General features: G+C 43.2%; 2 protein-coding genes across 2 annotated transcripts in view; one reads left to right on the top strand and one right to left on the bottom strand.

Annotated features, from left to right (window-relative positions):
- SDHAF2 (succinate dehydrogenase assembly factor) overlaps positions 1-12,622 on the top strand; it is a 90,477-nt gene that overhangs the window by 53,468 nt on the left and 24,387 nt on the right. The window lies entirely within an intron of this gene.
- On the bottom strand, positions 3,461-3,979 carry LOC145812986 (uncharacterized). Its single transcript, XM_082908241.1, has 2 exons — positions 3,814-3,979; positions 3,461-3,675 (listed from the first exon to the last, which is right to left on the bottom strand). The coding sequence occupies exons 1-2, from the start codon at positions 3,977-3,979 to the stop codon at positions 3,461-3,463; spliced, it is 381 nt and encodes a 126-aa protein (XP_082764367.1).

Raw genomic sequence — 12,622 nt, forward strand, 5'->3', positions numbered from 1 at the left:
ACACATATGAGATACCTCATCCTGAATTTGTTTTCGGGTTTTCATTCGATCTAAGACATTTCCAATCACCTGTTGAACTGAATGATTCAGTTTTGCCCTTGTTGATGGCTTTAAACCAGGACTAGTAGTGATTTGAGCATTGGTGGTGGCGTCTCTTTGTGCACTCTTAGAACTAGGACTTTCCATAGGGGTTGGTGCTAGTTTACCTTCTTGAGCTTGGCTTGGTGCTTCTCCTTGACTTTGTGGTTCAATAACTAGAATTTGAGGATTACCATCTTCTTCCTTATGTATAGATGCAGTAAGAGAACCTGCGCCATCTACAACCACATTGATTGATGCCATTAAAGATAAAGTACGCAAGTTACAGACACGAAAAGCTCTACTAGTAGTTGAATATCCTAGAAAAATACCTCCATCACTTCAGGAGTCAAATTTGCCCAAAGGCTCTTTATCTTTGAAAATATAACATTTACTTCCGAAAGTTGTGAAGTATTTTACATTAGGTTTCAATCCTTTCCACAATTCATATGGAGTTTGTAAAGTGCCGGGCCTTAAATACACACGATTCACAACATAAACAACGGTATTTAAGGCTTCAGCCCAAAACTTAAGAGGAACTTTCTTGCTAAGGAGCATGACCCTAGCCATCTTTTGAACTACCCTGTTTTTCCTCTCAACAACTCCATTTTGCTGTGGAATAACAGGTGCAGAAAATTCATGCTTAATTCCATGCATATCACAAAAATCCGAGAACGAGATATTTTTAAATTCACAACCATGATTAGTTCGGATTCTTATGATACGTCCAATAGAAACACCTTGTTCATCCTGGATTTTAAGGACTAATGACTTGAAAGCATCAAACGTATCAGATTTTTCTCTTAAAAAAATAACCCAAGAAAAACGAGTATAATCATCAACAGTTAAAAACATATATCTTTTACCTCCAATGCTTTCAGTACGAGTAGGCCCCATAAGATCCATATGAACAAGTTCAAGAGGACGCTTGGTTGTTAAGCTATTCACCTTTTTGTGAGGGGCATGAGTTTGCTTTCCTAATTGACATGGCCCACACACATGGTTCACATTCTTACCCATTTTGAGTACTCCTCTCACAATCTCTTTGTTGGCAATCTTAGTTAGGTCTTTGAAATTCATATGACCTAATCTTTGATGCCACAAGTCAAGATTACCTATGATGGATGAATGACAAGTGAGATCATTTGTGGTAACAATCCCATAGCAATTATCGAATGTGCAAACCCTATGCATGACAATATTTCCCTTTTAATCTAAAATTTCATATTTATTTTTTGTAAAAAATACTTCATGATAAGAATCACACATTTGACTAATGCTCAAAAGATTAGCTTTAAGGCCATCAACCAGTATGACATTTTCAAGCTTGGGTAGATTGGCTACACTAATAGAGTCCTTACCAATGACTCTACAAGTGTCGCCTTTGCCAAAGGTAACAATTCCTCTTTCATATTTCTCAAGAGATATGAAGTAGGATTTGTTACATGCCATGTGACGAGGGCACTCACTATCAAGATACCACATGTGTGAGTCATGTGCTTTTAAAGCAATGTGAACAACAAAACAAGTTAGGTCACTCTTTCTCACCCAAATCTTTTTGGTCTTAACAGAAGTAGGACTGGCAATCTTTCTAAAAGTCTTAGCGTTGTGAACACCACCATGAATCTTGGTATTCTGCCTAGACATATAAGGTTGTCTCTTAACCCATGAAGTATTAAAAATTCTAATTGTTTAAGACAACTTACCAAATAACTCATAACAATAAGGGCGAATGTGGCCATACCTATCACAATGATAACAAACAAAAATAGGTTTTACCTCCCTTTTGTTAAGCTTACGTTCTTTAGGTTGATGGAGAGATTTATCATCCTGTTGAACCTTCAGCTTTCCCTTTGCTTGAGTCTTGATATCATGTAATGTAGAGGCCCTTCCCTTTTGAGGTGTTGCATCACCATAGCCTATCACACTTTTGTCACAACTCATTTGTTGAGACCTGATGATGTCTTCTAGTGTCTTTGACCCTCTATTCCACATATCAATCGTGGCTCTAGTATTTTTGAGTTCTTCATCTTTTGGACTAACAAGCTCTTCCAGTGCAACTTGTGTCATCTCAAGAGATTTCATCTTCTCTTCATATATGGCATAGATTTTCAGAAGTTCATTCCTTTCGGTCTCACAGGTCAAGAGCTTTACACAGAGATCTTGTTTGTCACTCAAAATCTTGATGGCATCCTTCCTTGCTGCTGAAATCTCTTCATTTAGCTTGACATTCTCACTCTCAGATGCTTTCAGTTTGATAGTGAGTTTGTCATTCATTTTAGGTAGGTTTAGAGATTCACTGTATAGCTTTCATAGGCTTGTTGAAGTTCATTACCATCACTTTTATCATTATCTTCCAAGGTTTCATCATCTTCTTTTTGGTTTTTTTTTTTTTTTGCCTTAGGCACATCCAGTCGATCAACTACGACATGAACATTGCTTGATGGTTGTGAAGATGACTCTTCTATTTCATGAAAGTGCATAAGAGCATCCCATGCTTCTTTGGCATTCTTGCAGTGAGCAATCTATTGTTGCTCTTCTTCAGAAATGGCTTCATGGATGGAGTTCAAAACTCTTTCATTGCTTTCCATGTCAGCTATTTCAACATCACTCCATTCCTTAGTTGACTTGTCAACATTTTGGTTAGTGATTGGATCGATTACAAAAGGTGCTTCAACATTCTCCTCAATTGTACGCCAACCCTTATAATCAAAGGCTCTGAGATAGACTCTTATTCTACACTTCCAATACAAGTAATTACTCCTATCAAAAGTAGGAGCACGATGCACACTAGGCCTATGAGCCAACTCAACCAGCTTTGTAGTTGATTGAGTGATGCAAGAGTAAAATGCCATACAAGTACTATCTCTGTCTGCACCTGATTCGGTTTCTTCAATTTCTTACGCTGACCCGCTTTCATCATCCCAAGTCATAGTGTTGACTTTCTTTCGGTTCTTTTTTGATGGACATTCAAGTGCGACGTGCCCAAACCCTTGGCATTCATAGCACTTGACACCTTGTCCTCGTACATTCTTCTTTTCGGCTATCAAAGCACCTCTTAGTGGAAAAGTTTTGATTTTTTCATTACCCTTATCTTTTGAATTAGAGTCCTTGAAATTAGGCTTCTTTTTCTTTAAATTTTTTTTGAACTGTTTGGTAAACATAGTTGTCATTTTGGACTCTAGATCAATTTCAACCTCGGGGTTCTTAGCAGTCTCATGAGCACTAGTAAAAGCCACACTATGTTTTTGTTTTTTCTTAGAAATCTGGTGGGCTTTATAAGTCTGCAAGTTTTCAACCAACTGATCAAGCTTGAGATTCTCAACATCCTGAGCCTCCTCTATAGCTGTCACTTTTGATTGGAACCTATCGGGTAAGGACCTCAAAAATTTTCAATAACTTTAGATTCAGGAATTTTTTCACTGAGTATGAAACAAGAATTCACGATGTCACTAAGTTTGGCATAAAAATCATCAAACGCCTCATCATCTTCCATAAAAAGAGTTTCAAAGGACGAGGTGAGACGTTGAAGTTTTGATCTTTTAACAGCAGTAGTACCCTCATGAATTATTTCAAGAATGTCCCAAGCCTTTTTTGCTACTTCACACGTACAAATACAATGAAACTCTTCTGGTGTGATGGAGCAGAAGAGAGAATTGAGTGCTTTACTATTCCAACTTGAGTTTTGATAATCAAATGTGTCTCATTTATCAAGTGGTTTAAGGATATCAACACCATCGATGGTGATACTAGGTTCACTCCACCTATAGATGACACAGTGCCAAACTTTCTCATCAATGGATTTTAAAAATGCCCTCATGTGAGCTTTCCAATAAGAATGGTTTGTCCCATCAAGTAAAGGAGGTCTATGGGTCAAGTTACCTTTGCGAATTGGATCCATGATACGAATCACACAAAATCACACTCCTATAGTTTTATTAAAAACAAAAAGTGACCCACGCTGATATCAATTGAAAAACTATGTGATTCGTGATTTGTAATAGATTTAATTGTCATGATTCCCAAACAACAAAAACTAACAATCTAAATCATCTAGCACGTGCAAAAGTGATTTAGATTGTTGTTCCACAAATAATAAATCGACACAAACGATTTTTACGTGAAAAAATCACAGTTGGAGCACCTCCAATTGTGATAAAAAAAACTACAGGCGAAATGCCACTATGCAATCCACTATGAAGAAACAAAGAACACAAATTTACTAAACAATTTACCTAAACTCTGTAAAATTGTCTTCAACAATCCGTGTCTCTTTCGCCAATGCCTTCGTCTCGGAATTGATCAGGTTGATGTCGAATCCACAACATCCATGTCGACTCAACGACCACAAGCAACTTCGAATTCCTTCGAACACTCCACGCTTGAATCTCCATAATCCACCAAACAAGAACACTCTTATGTAGAACTATCAAACAATCCTTTGATGTATACTTATCAAACCATGAGTTAAACTCAAACAAACATCAAAGAAACTAGCTAAGATGCTCTAGATGAAAACCCTAATTGCCTCAAAGAAGATCTGAAGCCGTGCCCTAAATTCTGACTTAAACGTAGCTTTATAGCAAACTGAGCCACGAAGGTCGCTCAAGCGCAGGATCTATCACTCAAGCGACGAGACTAGTAAGCATGTATTCCTTAAATGTCTTCGCTCAAGGCACCAAAAGGTTTGCTCGAACGTACAATAATCCTTCCCATTATTTTGCAGACAGTGAAACTACTGGGACCAAGGATTCTTCGTTCGAGCCAGACTTCCTTCGATCGAGCAAGCAAATCAAAATTCCAATAAACTTTACAGCTCGATATACTATGTTTGTGCATGGAATTGGCAAGACAAAGGGTCCTAACACAAGTGATTGTGGTGTGCCTCTGCCGAAGTGCAGGCATGGAGGATCTTTTTAGAGCGTAGGGCTCAGTTGTCTATTTGTTTGTTTTGTAAGCCAAAGGCTATCTATGTATGCGTTTGAGAACCACTTTGTTGTAACCCGGCAAAGCCTTAGAACCTGTAACCATTAAGGCATTGAGAGGGTAATTTTTGGTGAAAATTGGGCCGAGCTATGAGATGGATTTTGTGGCCCAAAGTACGAAGGACTGTGTAAAAAAGGCTGTAATATTACTTCGGCCCAATAGGGACAAAGTTACTCCGGTCGAAAGAAGAAGAAGTTACTTCGGCTTAGGAGTTGTAAAGTACTTCGGTCCGAAAACAGTTTGGAGTTATACCGGTCCAGAATCGTGGGTTCGGTCTGAACGTACTATGGGTTGAACAGGAGAGAACCGAGGTAAGGAAGAGTGAAGGGAGAACCGAACCAATGATAGTCCAGCTTAATCTGTGGCTCGGCATATCCAGGTTTATCTCGGTTGTATGGAAGTTCGGCCATGATGAAAACCATCCCACTTGGTTTAAGCAGTGGGGGGGGGTGTAAAAGGATAAGCATTATCCTTTAGGAGTATGAATCCTAGGAGGACTCTGCATGGAGAAATAAAAGTCCTACTAGGATTGGGCCACTCGAAACCTATAAAAGCTCACAAGCATTACCTTGGAAGGGGGTAACAGCACACAACTTACAATTTTGCTTCTTGAATACATTGAGCTTTGTCTATTTGTCAAGTTTTCTGACTTAGGCATCGGAGCGGTTTCCGGCACACACCCGCTGGCTAGCTCACGTTTGTGTTTTCAGGTGATAAAGCGACGTCGTACGGAGGAGCGAGGACTTAGTCAACAGGATTATACGAGGAGAATTATTTCTTCCCCGTACAATTGGCGCCGTCTGTGGGAAAGAACAGACAGAACAAAACCTCTTGATTAAAGCTTCTCCCCTTTACATTCAATGGCACACATTGAAGACTTGCCGCAGTCCGCCGTCGACGGACTAACTCCAGAAGGGGGCGCAAGACGTGAAGGATTACCTTCTGTCCCTCCCATGGCGGGCTTGGAGCCCCAAAGACATACCTCCAGGAGGGATGCTAGGGGGAGACGGACTCACAGCCCCCGTCAATCCCATTCTCAAAGTCCCGACAGACAAAGACGGAGGATTGACCTTCAAGCTCTGGAAGATCGCGTGAAAGAGCAAGATGAATTGATAAAGAAGATGGCGGCGGACATGGAAGCCTTGAAGCGCCAAATGAAGAAAAAAGAAGTGGCGACAGGAGAGGGGCGCAAAAACAAGACGCCCCCTCGCCACTCAGAAAATCGTAGTAGGAATACTACACCCTCACAAGGAGAAAACAGAAGCCTCAGGACAGGCGACACTCAGTCCTGGTCTTCCAGGACTCGTCACTCCAGGTCTGAGAGGACGAGATCTGAAAGGTCATACACTGAAGAAAGCACATATTGGCCCTCACATTCGCACCAAACCAGATCTAAACAGACGGAATTACCCAGATCATCCGACTTACGAACCGTGCTCGAAGAGAAAGCACGATGCAAGGAGGATGCCAGGGCAAGGGATCTACATAGAGTTTCAGCCTTGCAGCGGTTGGCTCCTCGGACGCATGGAAGCGTCGAGGTTGGAATGCCAATACCGCGCCCTGCCTATGAACCAACGGACAAGGCATTAGCAAGACTGCAGACTTCACCGTTTGTTCCAGCAATCGAAAACGCGCCCCTACCATCAGGCTTCCTTCAGCCGAAATTCACCACATATGAAGGGAAGACGGACCCGTACTCACACTTGAGCCACTTTCGCCAAGTTATGGCTGTATACAGGCGAAACGAAGCCTTGATGTGCATACTCTTCCCATCAAGCCTTGGCGACCTCGGCTTGACTTGGTTCGAGAAACTTCCTGAGGGCAGCATAGCCTCTTGGGCACAATTGGCAGAAGCATTCGTAACAAGGTTCCGAACGAACACTAAAACCCCGGTGGAGATCGACCAGCTTCTCTCCATCGACATGGGTGAAAAAGAGACCCTCAGATCTTACAATAGTCGCTACTGGGAGACATTCAATCAAATAGGGGACTGCCCCACCAATCTCGCCATTGCACAATATAAAAGAGGCCTTCCAGTTGGGAACAGACTGAGGGACTCGATCACCATGACGCCACCCCTCACTATGGAAGCCCTGATGGAAAGAGTACATCAGCACATCAGGGTAGAAGAGGATGGCGCACGAGCCAAAGCAAAATCTAGCGCAACAGCAGTGCCAGAAAAGACGACCTCAGCAAAGGTCAATACAGTAGATCGTCAGAACAAAAACGGACGTGGCAGACGAGATAACGGAGAAGACCCTGATAAAAGATGGTTGAGAATCCGTACTGCCATAACCACGGTGTTCAAGAAACCGATATATCGGATTCTTAGCGAAATAAGAGATGAGCCTTTCGTCAAGTGGCCAGCCAAGCTAGGAGAAGCCCAGAAGGATTATGACGAAAGATCACGGTGCACCTTCCACAAAGAAAAAGGACACCGCACTGAGAATTGCACGCCATTGAGACAACACTTGGAAGAGTTGGTGGCAGCAGGCCACTTGGACAAATATATTGAAGGAGGGACGCAACCAGCCCCCCAAGATCACAATAACTCCAACGGAATGCCAATCGACGCCCCACCTCAAGGCATTATCAATGTAATACATGGAGTCTTTGAACCTGAGCGTATATGCGAGCTCAGGGGATCAATCAAGAAGGCTGAGCACTTTAGAGAAGTGTTAAGTGCACAACCTGCCATCAAGAAGGGGAAGACTGAGGCAACAAATGTTATGACTTTTTCGGATAAAGACTTGGATCGAATATACTGTCCTCACAATGATGCCCTAGTCGTCACTCTCCGAGTCAAGGATTTTGACGTCAAGCGGATTCTGATTGACCAGGGTAGTTCATGTGAAATCATGTACTACGACACATTCAAACAACTGAAGCTACAAGACAAAGACTTGGCACCTGCAGTTTCTCCCCTAATTGGATTCAACTCCATGCCAGAATGGCTCGTCGGCAAAATAATTCTTCCGGTCAGAGCAGGAAGCGTAACAAAACAAGTGGAGTTCTGGGTATTAAAGGTCCCCTCCACCTACAACATCATCTTGGGCAGAACATGGCTGCACGCCATGCGTTCGGTGGCGTCATCATACCATCAGGTAATGCGGTTCCCCAACGACACCGGTATAATTGAAGAAGTCTATGGAGATCAGATCATGTCAAAACAATGTTTCGCTACAGTAAATGGCAGCTGCGCTGCCAAAGGATACGTTCATTCAGTGGAGGAACCTGAAAGTAATGAACTATTCGCGGACGTCGGTAAAGAAGCTAATCAGAAAGCGGTGGAGGACTTGGTGGAGGTAAAAATATATGAGAAGAACCCGGATAAGTTCTTCTTGCTTGGCTCATCGTTGTCCAGCACTGAGAGATTAGAGGTCTTGGAATTCTTGACCTCTAACATCGAAGTGTTTGCCTGGACACCCTACGACATGCCAGGCATTGATCCAAACTTCATCAGTCACCAGCTCAATGTCCACCCATCCGCCAGGCCAGTCATTCAGCGCACACGCAGATCGGCACTCCACCACGCTGAAATAGTGGCAGAAGAAGTAGGCAACCTGCTGGAGGCAGGAGCAATTAGAGAAGTGCACTACCCAAGATGGATCTCCAGCACCGTTGTAGTGCCAAAGAAAAATGGCAAATGGCGAGTCTGCGTCAACTACAAAACAGTCAACAAAGCCTGCCCAAAAGATAGCTTTCCTCTACCAAGGATAAATCAACTGGTGGACCTGACGGTAGGGCACAACCGACTCAGCTTTCTGGATGCATACAGAGGCTATCACCAAATCGCCATGCATGAACCAGACCAAGAGGTCACATCTTTTACAACTCCAAGAGGACTATACTGTTATAAGGTCATGCCCTTTGGCCTAAAGAACGCAAGGGCAACATTTCAACGGATGGTCACCAAGATGTTCGAACCATTGTTAGGCAGAACAATGGAGGCTTACATCGACGACATGGTGGTCAAAAGCAAGGATGAGAGTGACCATCTTAAAGACCTAGGCGAGATGTTCCAGATCCTGAAGAAGCACAAATTGCGCCTCAATGCGTCCAAGTGTGCATTCGGAGTAGGATCTGGCAAATTCCTAGGCTTCCTCGTGACCAACCGAGGTATAGAGGCAGACCCCTCCCAAATCAAGGCAATCCAGGAGTTGGAGAGACCAAACTCAGTCAAAGAAGTACAGCATCTCACCGGCATGGCGGCTGCACTCAATCGGTTCATAAGCAGGTCGTCGGATAGACTACGACCATTCTTTCAAGCTTTAAAAGCCAAGTTTGAGTGGGATGAAGAATGCGACCAAGCTCTGGAAAGCTTGAAGGAATATATGTCTTCCCCACCACTACTTGTCACCCCAGTACCTGGTGAAGAACTCTTCTTGTACATGGCAGTCTCTCAGCACGCAGTTAGCGCAGTGTTGGTTCGTGCAGAAGGAATACAACACTTGCCCATTTTTTATGTCAGCAAGACATTGTTGGGAGCCGAAACAAGGTACTTGCCCTTGGAGAAACTAGCATTGGCATTGATGATGGCCTCTAGAAAATTGGCACACTACTTTCATGCCCACACCATAGTCGTCCTCACAGCTTTTCCACTAAAAGCTTTGTTTGAGAGGGCAAACTTTTCTGGGCGCATCTTAAAGTGGGCAGTAGAGTTGGGACAATTCGACATCAAGTTCCAACCCAGGACCGCAATAAAGGCCCAGTCTTTGGCAGACTTCGTTGCAGAGTTTACTCCTGGTAGTCATCCCATCTACCCAGTCGACCTAACTGACACGACCGAACTAGGGATGGAAGTTGACGCCGGAATAGCGCAACCCCTAGCAGTTAGCACTCAGTCAGACTCCAAGGCAGACCAGACTAAAGACAGCAAGGAAAAAGCAAACCAAGACTCACCAACAGCCCAACTAGATGGCGAGGAACAGACAACAGGCATGGACCTTAAAGAAAACACCATTCTTGACCCCACAACATCATCTGACCCCTCCACTTGCTGGAAGTTGTTCGTTGGAGAGATGTGGAAACTCTTTGTGGATGGAGCATCCAACCGGCATGGTGCAGGACTTGGCATAGTCCTCATCTCTCCAAACGGCCTGGTTGTAGAGCAAGCAATCAACCTTGGCTTCCCAGCATCCAACAATGAAGCGGAGTATGAGGCGCTTCTCGCAGGGCTCAAGTCAGCATACTATATGAAGGCCACCGAACTAATGGTGTACAGTGACTCTCTGCTAGTAGTAAACCAAATTTCCGGCGAATACGAAGCAAAGGATGACAGAATGGCCAAGTACCAAGAGCTGGTAAGAACAGAGATCAAGAAGTTCGATGTAGTAAGGATAGAACAAATTGGCAGGGAGGAAAACAGTCGAGCGGACGAACTAGCAAGCCTCGCCTCAATGGCAGATACATCTATCCCTCATCCATTGCTGATCGACTTCTTACCAAGACCAAGCATAGAAGACCCCGAAGCAGAAGAGGTATGTTGCGCAGAATTAGGCCCCTCCTGGATGGATCCCATCATCCTATTCCTAAAAGACGGCATCCTACCAGAAGAGAAAAAAGAAGCCAACAGAATAAGAGCAAAGTCGCAGCGATTTTGGCTATCTCCATCTTTGGCATTATACAAGAAGTCATTCTCAGGGCCTTACCTAAAGTGTGTTCATTCCAGCAAAGTAAAAGCATTCTTATTTGAAATACACGAGGGGGTTTGCGGAAGTCATCAAGGCGGAAGATCGCTAGCTTACAGGGCCATTTCATAAGGTTACTGGTGGCCATACATGCAAGCAGACTCAGAGAAATATGTAAAGAAGTGTGAAAAATGTCAGAAATTTGCACATCAAATACATCAACCAGCTAGAGAACTCCTACCATTGACTAGCCCATGGCCTTTCGCAATGTGGGGCTTGGACATAGTAGGACCGCTTCCAATAGCATCCGGCAACAGGAAGTTCTTTATCGCTGCAACAGACTACTTCACAAAGTGGGTGGAAGCAGAAGCACTGGCATCAATCAAAGAAAATGATGTGAAGAAGTTCGTTTGGCAGAATATCATCACTCGGTTTGGCATACCAAAAGCCCTAATCTCAGACAATGGCACTCAGTTCGATAACAGAATCTTCAGAGGCTTTTGTGAAGAATACAAGATAGAGTTCTACAATTCTACCCCGGCATATCCTCAAGGGAATGGCCAAGCAGAAGCATCAAATAAAGTCGTCTTGGATGGACTAAAGAAAAGACTAGAAAAGGCAAAAGGCAAATGGGCGGATGAACTTCCTCATGTTTTATGGGCTTACCGCACCACACCTCGACAATCAACAGGAGAAACACCATTCTCCTTAGCCTATGGAATAGAAGCAGTAATCCCACTGGAAGTTGGCCTCCCCACAATTCGAAGCGAAAATTTTGACCCAGACTTAAACGAAGAAGCCATAACATTGGAACTTGACCTTGCGGAAGAAAGAAGAGAAAAAGCACTGGTTCACATTGCTTCATACCAACGAGAGTTAATTAGAAAATACAGCAAAAAAGTACATCCAAGACAATTCAAGATCGGCGATTGGGTACTGTGAAAGGTAATGGGAAACACCCTGGTACCAGGAGATGGCAAGTTAGGGCCAAACTGGGAAGGTCCTTACAAAGTGGTTGGATTAGCAGGCAAAGGGGCATACCACCTTGAAGACAAGGACGACAAAGCAATCCCTAGGCCATGGAACACGGCCAATCTCAAATTATTTTACTTTTAGCTTTTCCTTTTCAAAAATATGTAATTTTTTCTTCCTTCAATAAAACAAGCGATTCTTTTTCAGCATGAATTGTTCTTTGTAAAAGTTAGCTTTAATAAAGAGAGGAACATTGTAAACATTATTCTTTAGAGGTTGGCTGGATTAAACCAACCCTTTATACTCTTCAGTCGAAGTATGGGTATGACTGAAGAATGGTTGGCTGGAATAAACCAACACCCTTCCTAAGCCTAGGATAAGGATCCAGGCTGCAGGACGTTTGGTCGAAATAACCAAACATTGTTCTAAGTTAGCTGGAAAAAACTAACTTAGAGGTTGGCTGGAATAAACCAACTCTTTGTACTCTTCAGCCAAAGTATGGGTATGGTTGAAGAGTGGTTGGCTGGAATAAACCAACTCTTTGTACTCTTCAGCCAAAGTATGGGTATGGCTGAAGAGTGGTTGGCTGGATTAAACCAACTCTTGTTACTCTTCAGCCGAAGTAAGGGTATAGCTGAAGAGTGGTTGGCTGGAATAAACCAACTCTTGTTACTCTTCAGCCGAAGTAAGGGTATGGCTGAAGAGTGGTTGGCTGGAATAAAACCAATTCTTGTTACTCTTCAGCCGAAGTAAGGATATGGCTGAAGAGTGGTTGGCTGGAATAAACCAACTCTTATTACTCTCCAGCCGAAGTAAGGGTATGGCTGAAATTGGATCGGCTGGATTAAACAAACAGAGTACTCCTCAGCCGAAGTAAATATGTCAGCTAAGGAGTGGTTGGCTACTGTAAGTATAGTTTAACCAGCTAAAACCGAAATAACAGTTGGAGTAATAGA

The sequence above is a fragment of the Camellia sinensis genome, chromosome 15 (assembly GCF_055761805.1).
Source record: "Camellia sinensis isolate YWXY chromosome 15, ASM5576180v1, whole genome shotgun sequence".
Classification (NCBI taxonomy): Eukaryota; Viridiplantae; Streptophyta; class Magnoliopsida; order Ericales; family Theaceae; genus Camellia; species Camellia sinensis.

Coding starts and splice junctions, on each gene's coding strand:
- LOC145812986 (XM_082908241.1), bottom strand. CDS start 3,979: ATGGATCCAATTCGCAAAGGTAACTTGACCCATAGACCTCCTTTACTT. Junction 3,676..3,813: donor ACCTAGTATCACCATCGATG/GTGTTGATATCC, acceptor CGTGTGAAGTAG/CAAAAAAGGCTTGGGACATT.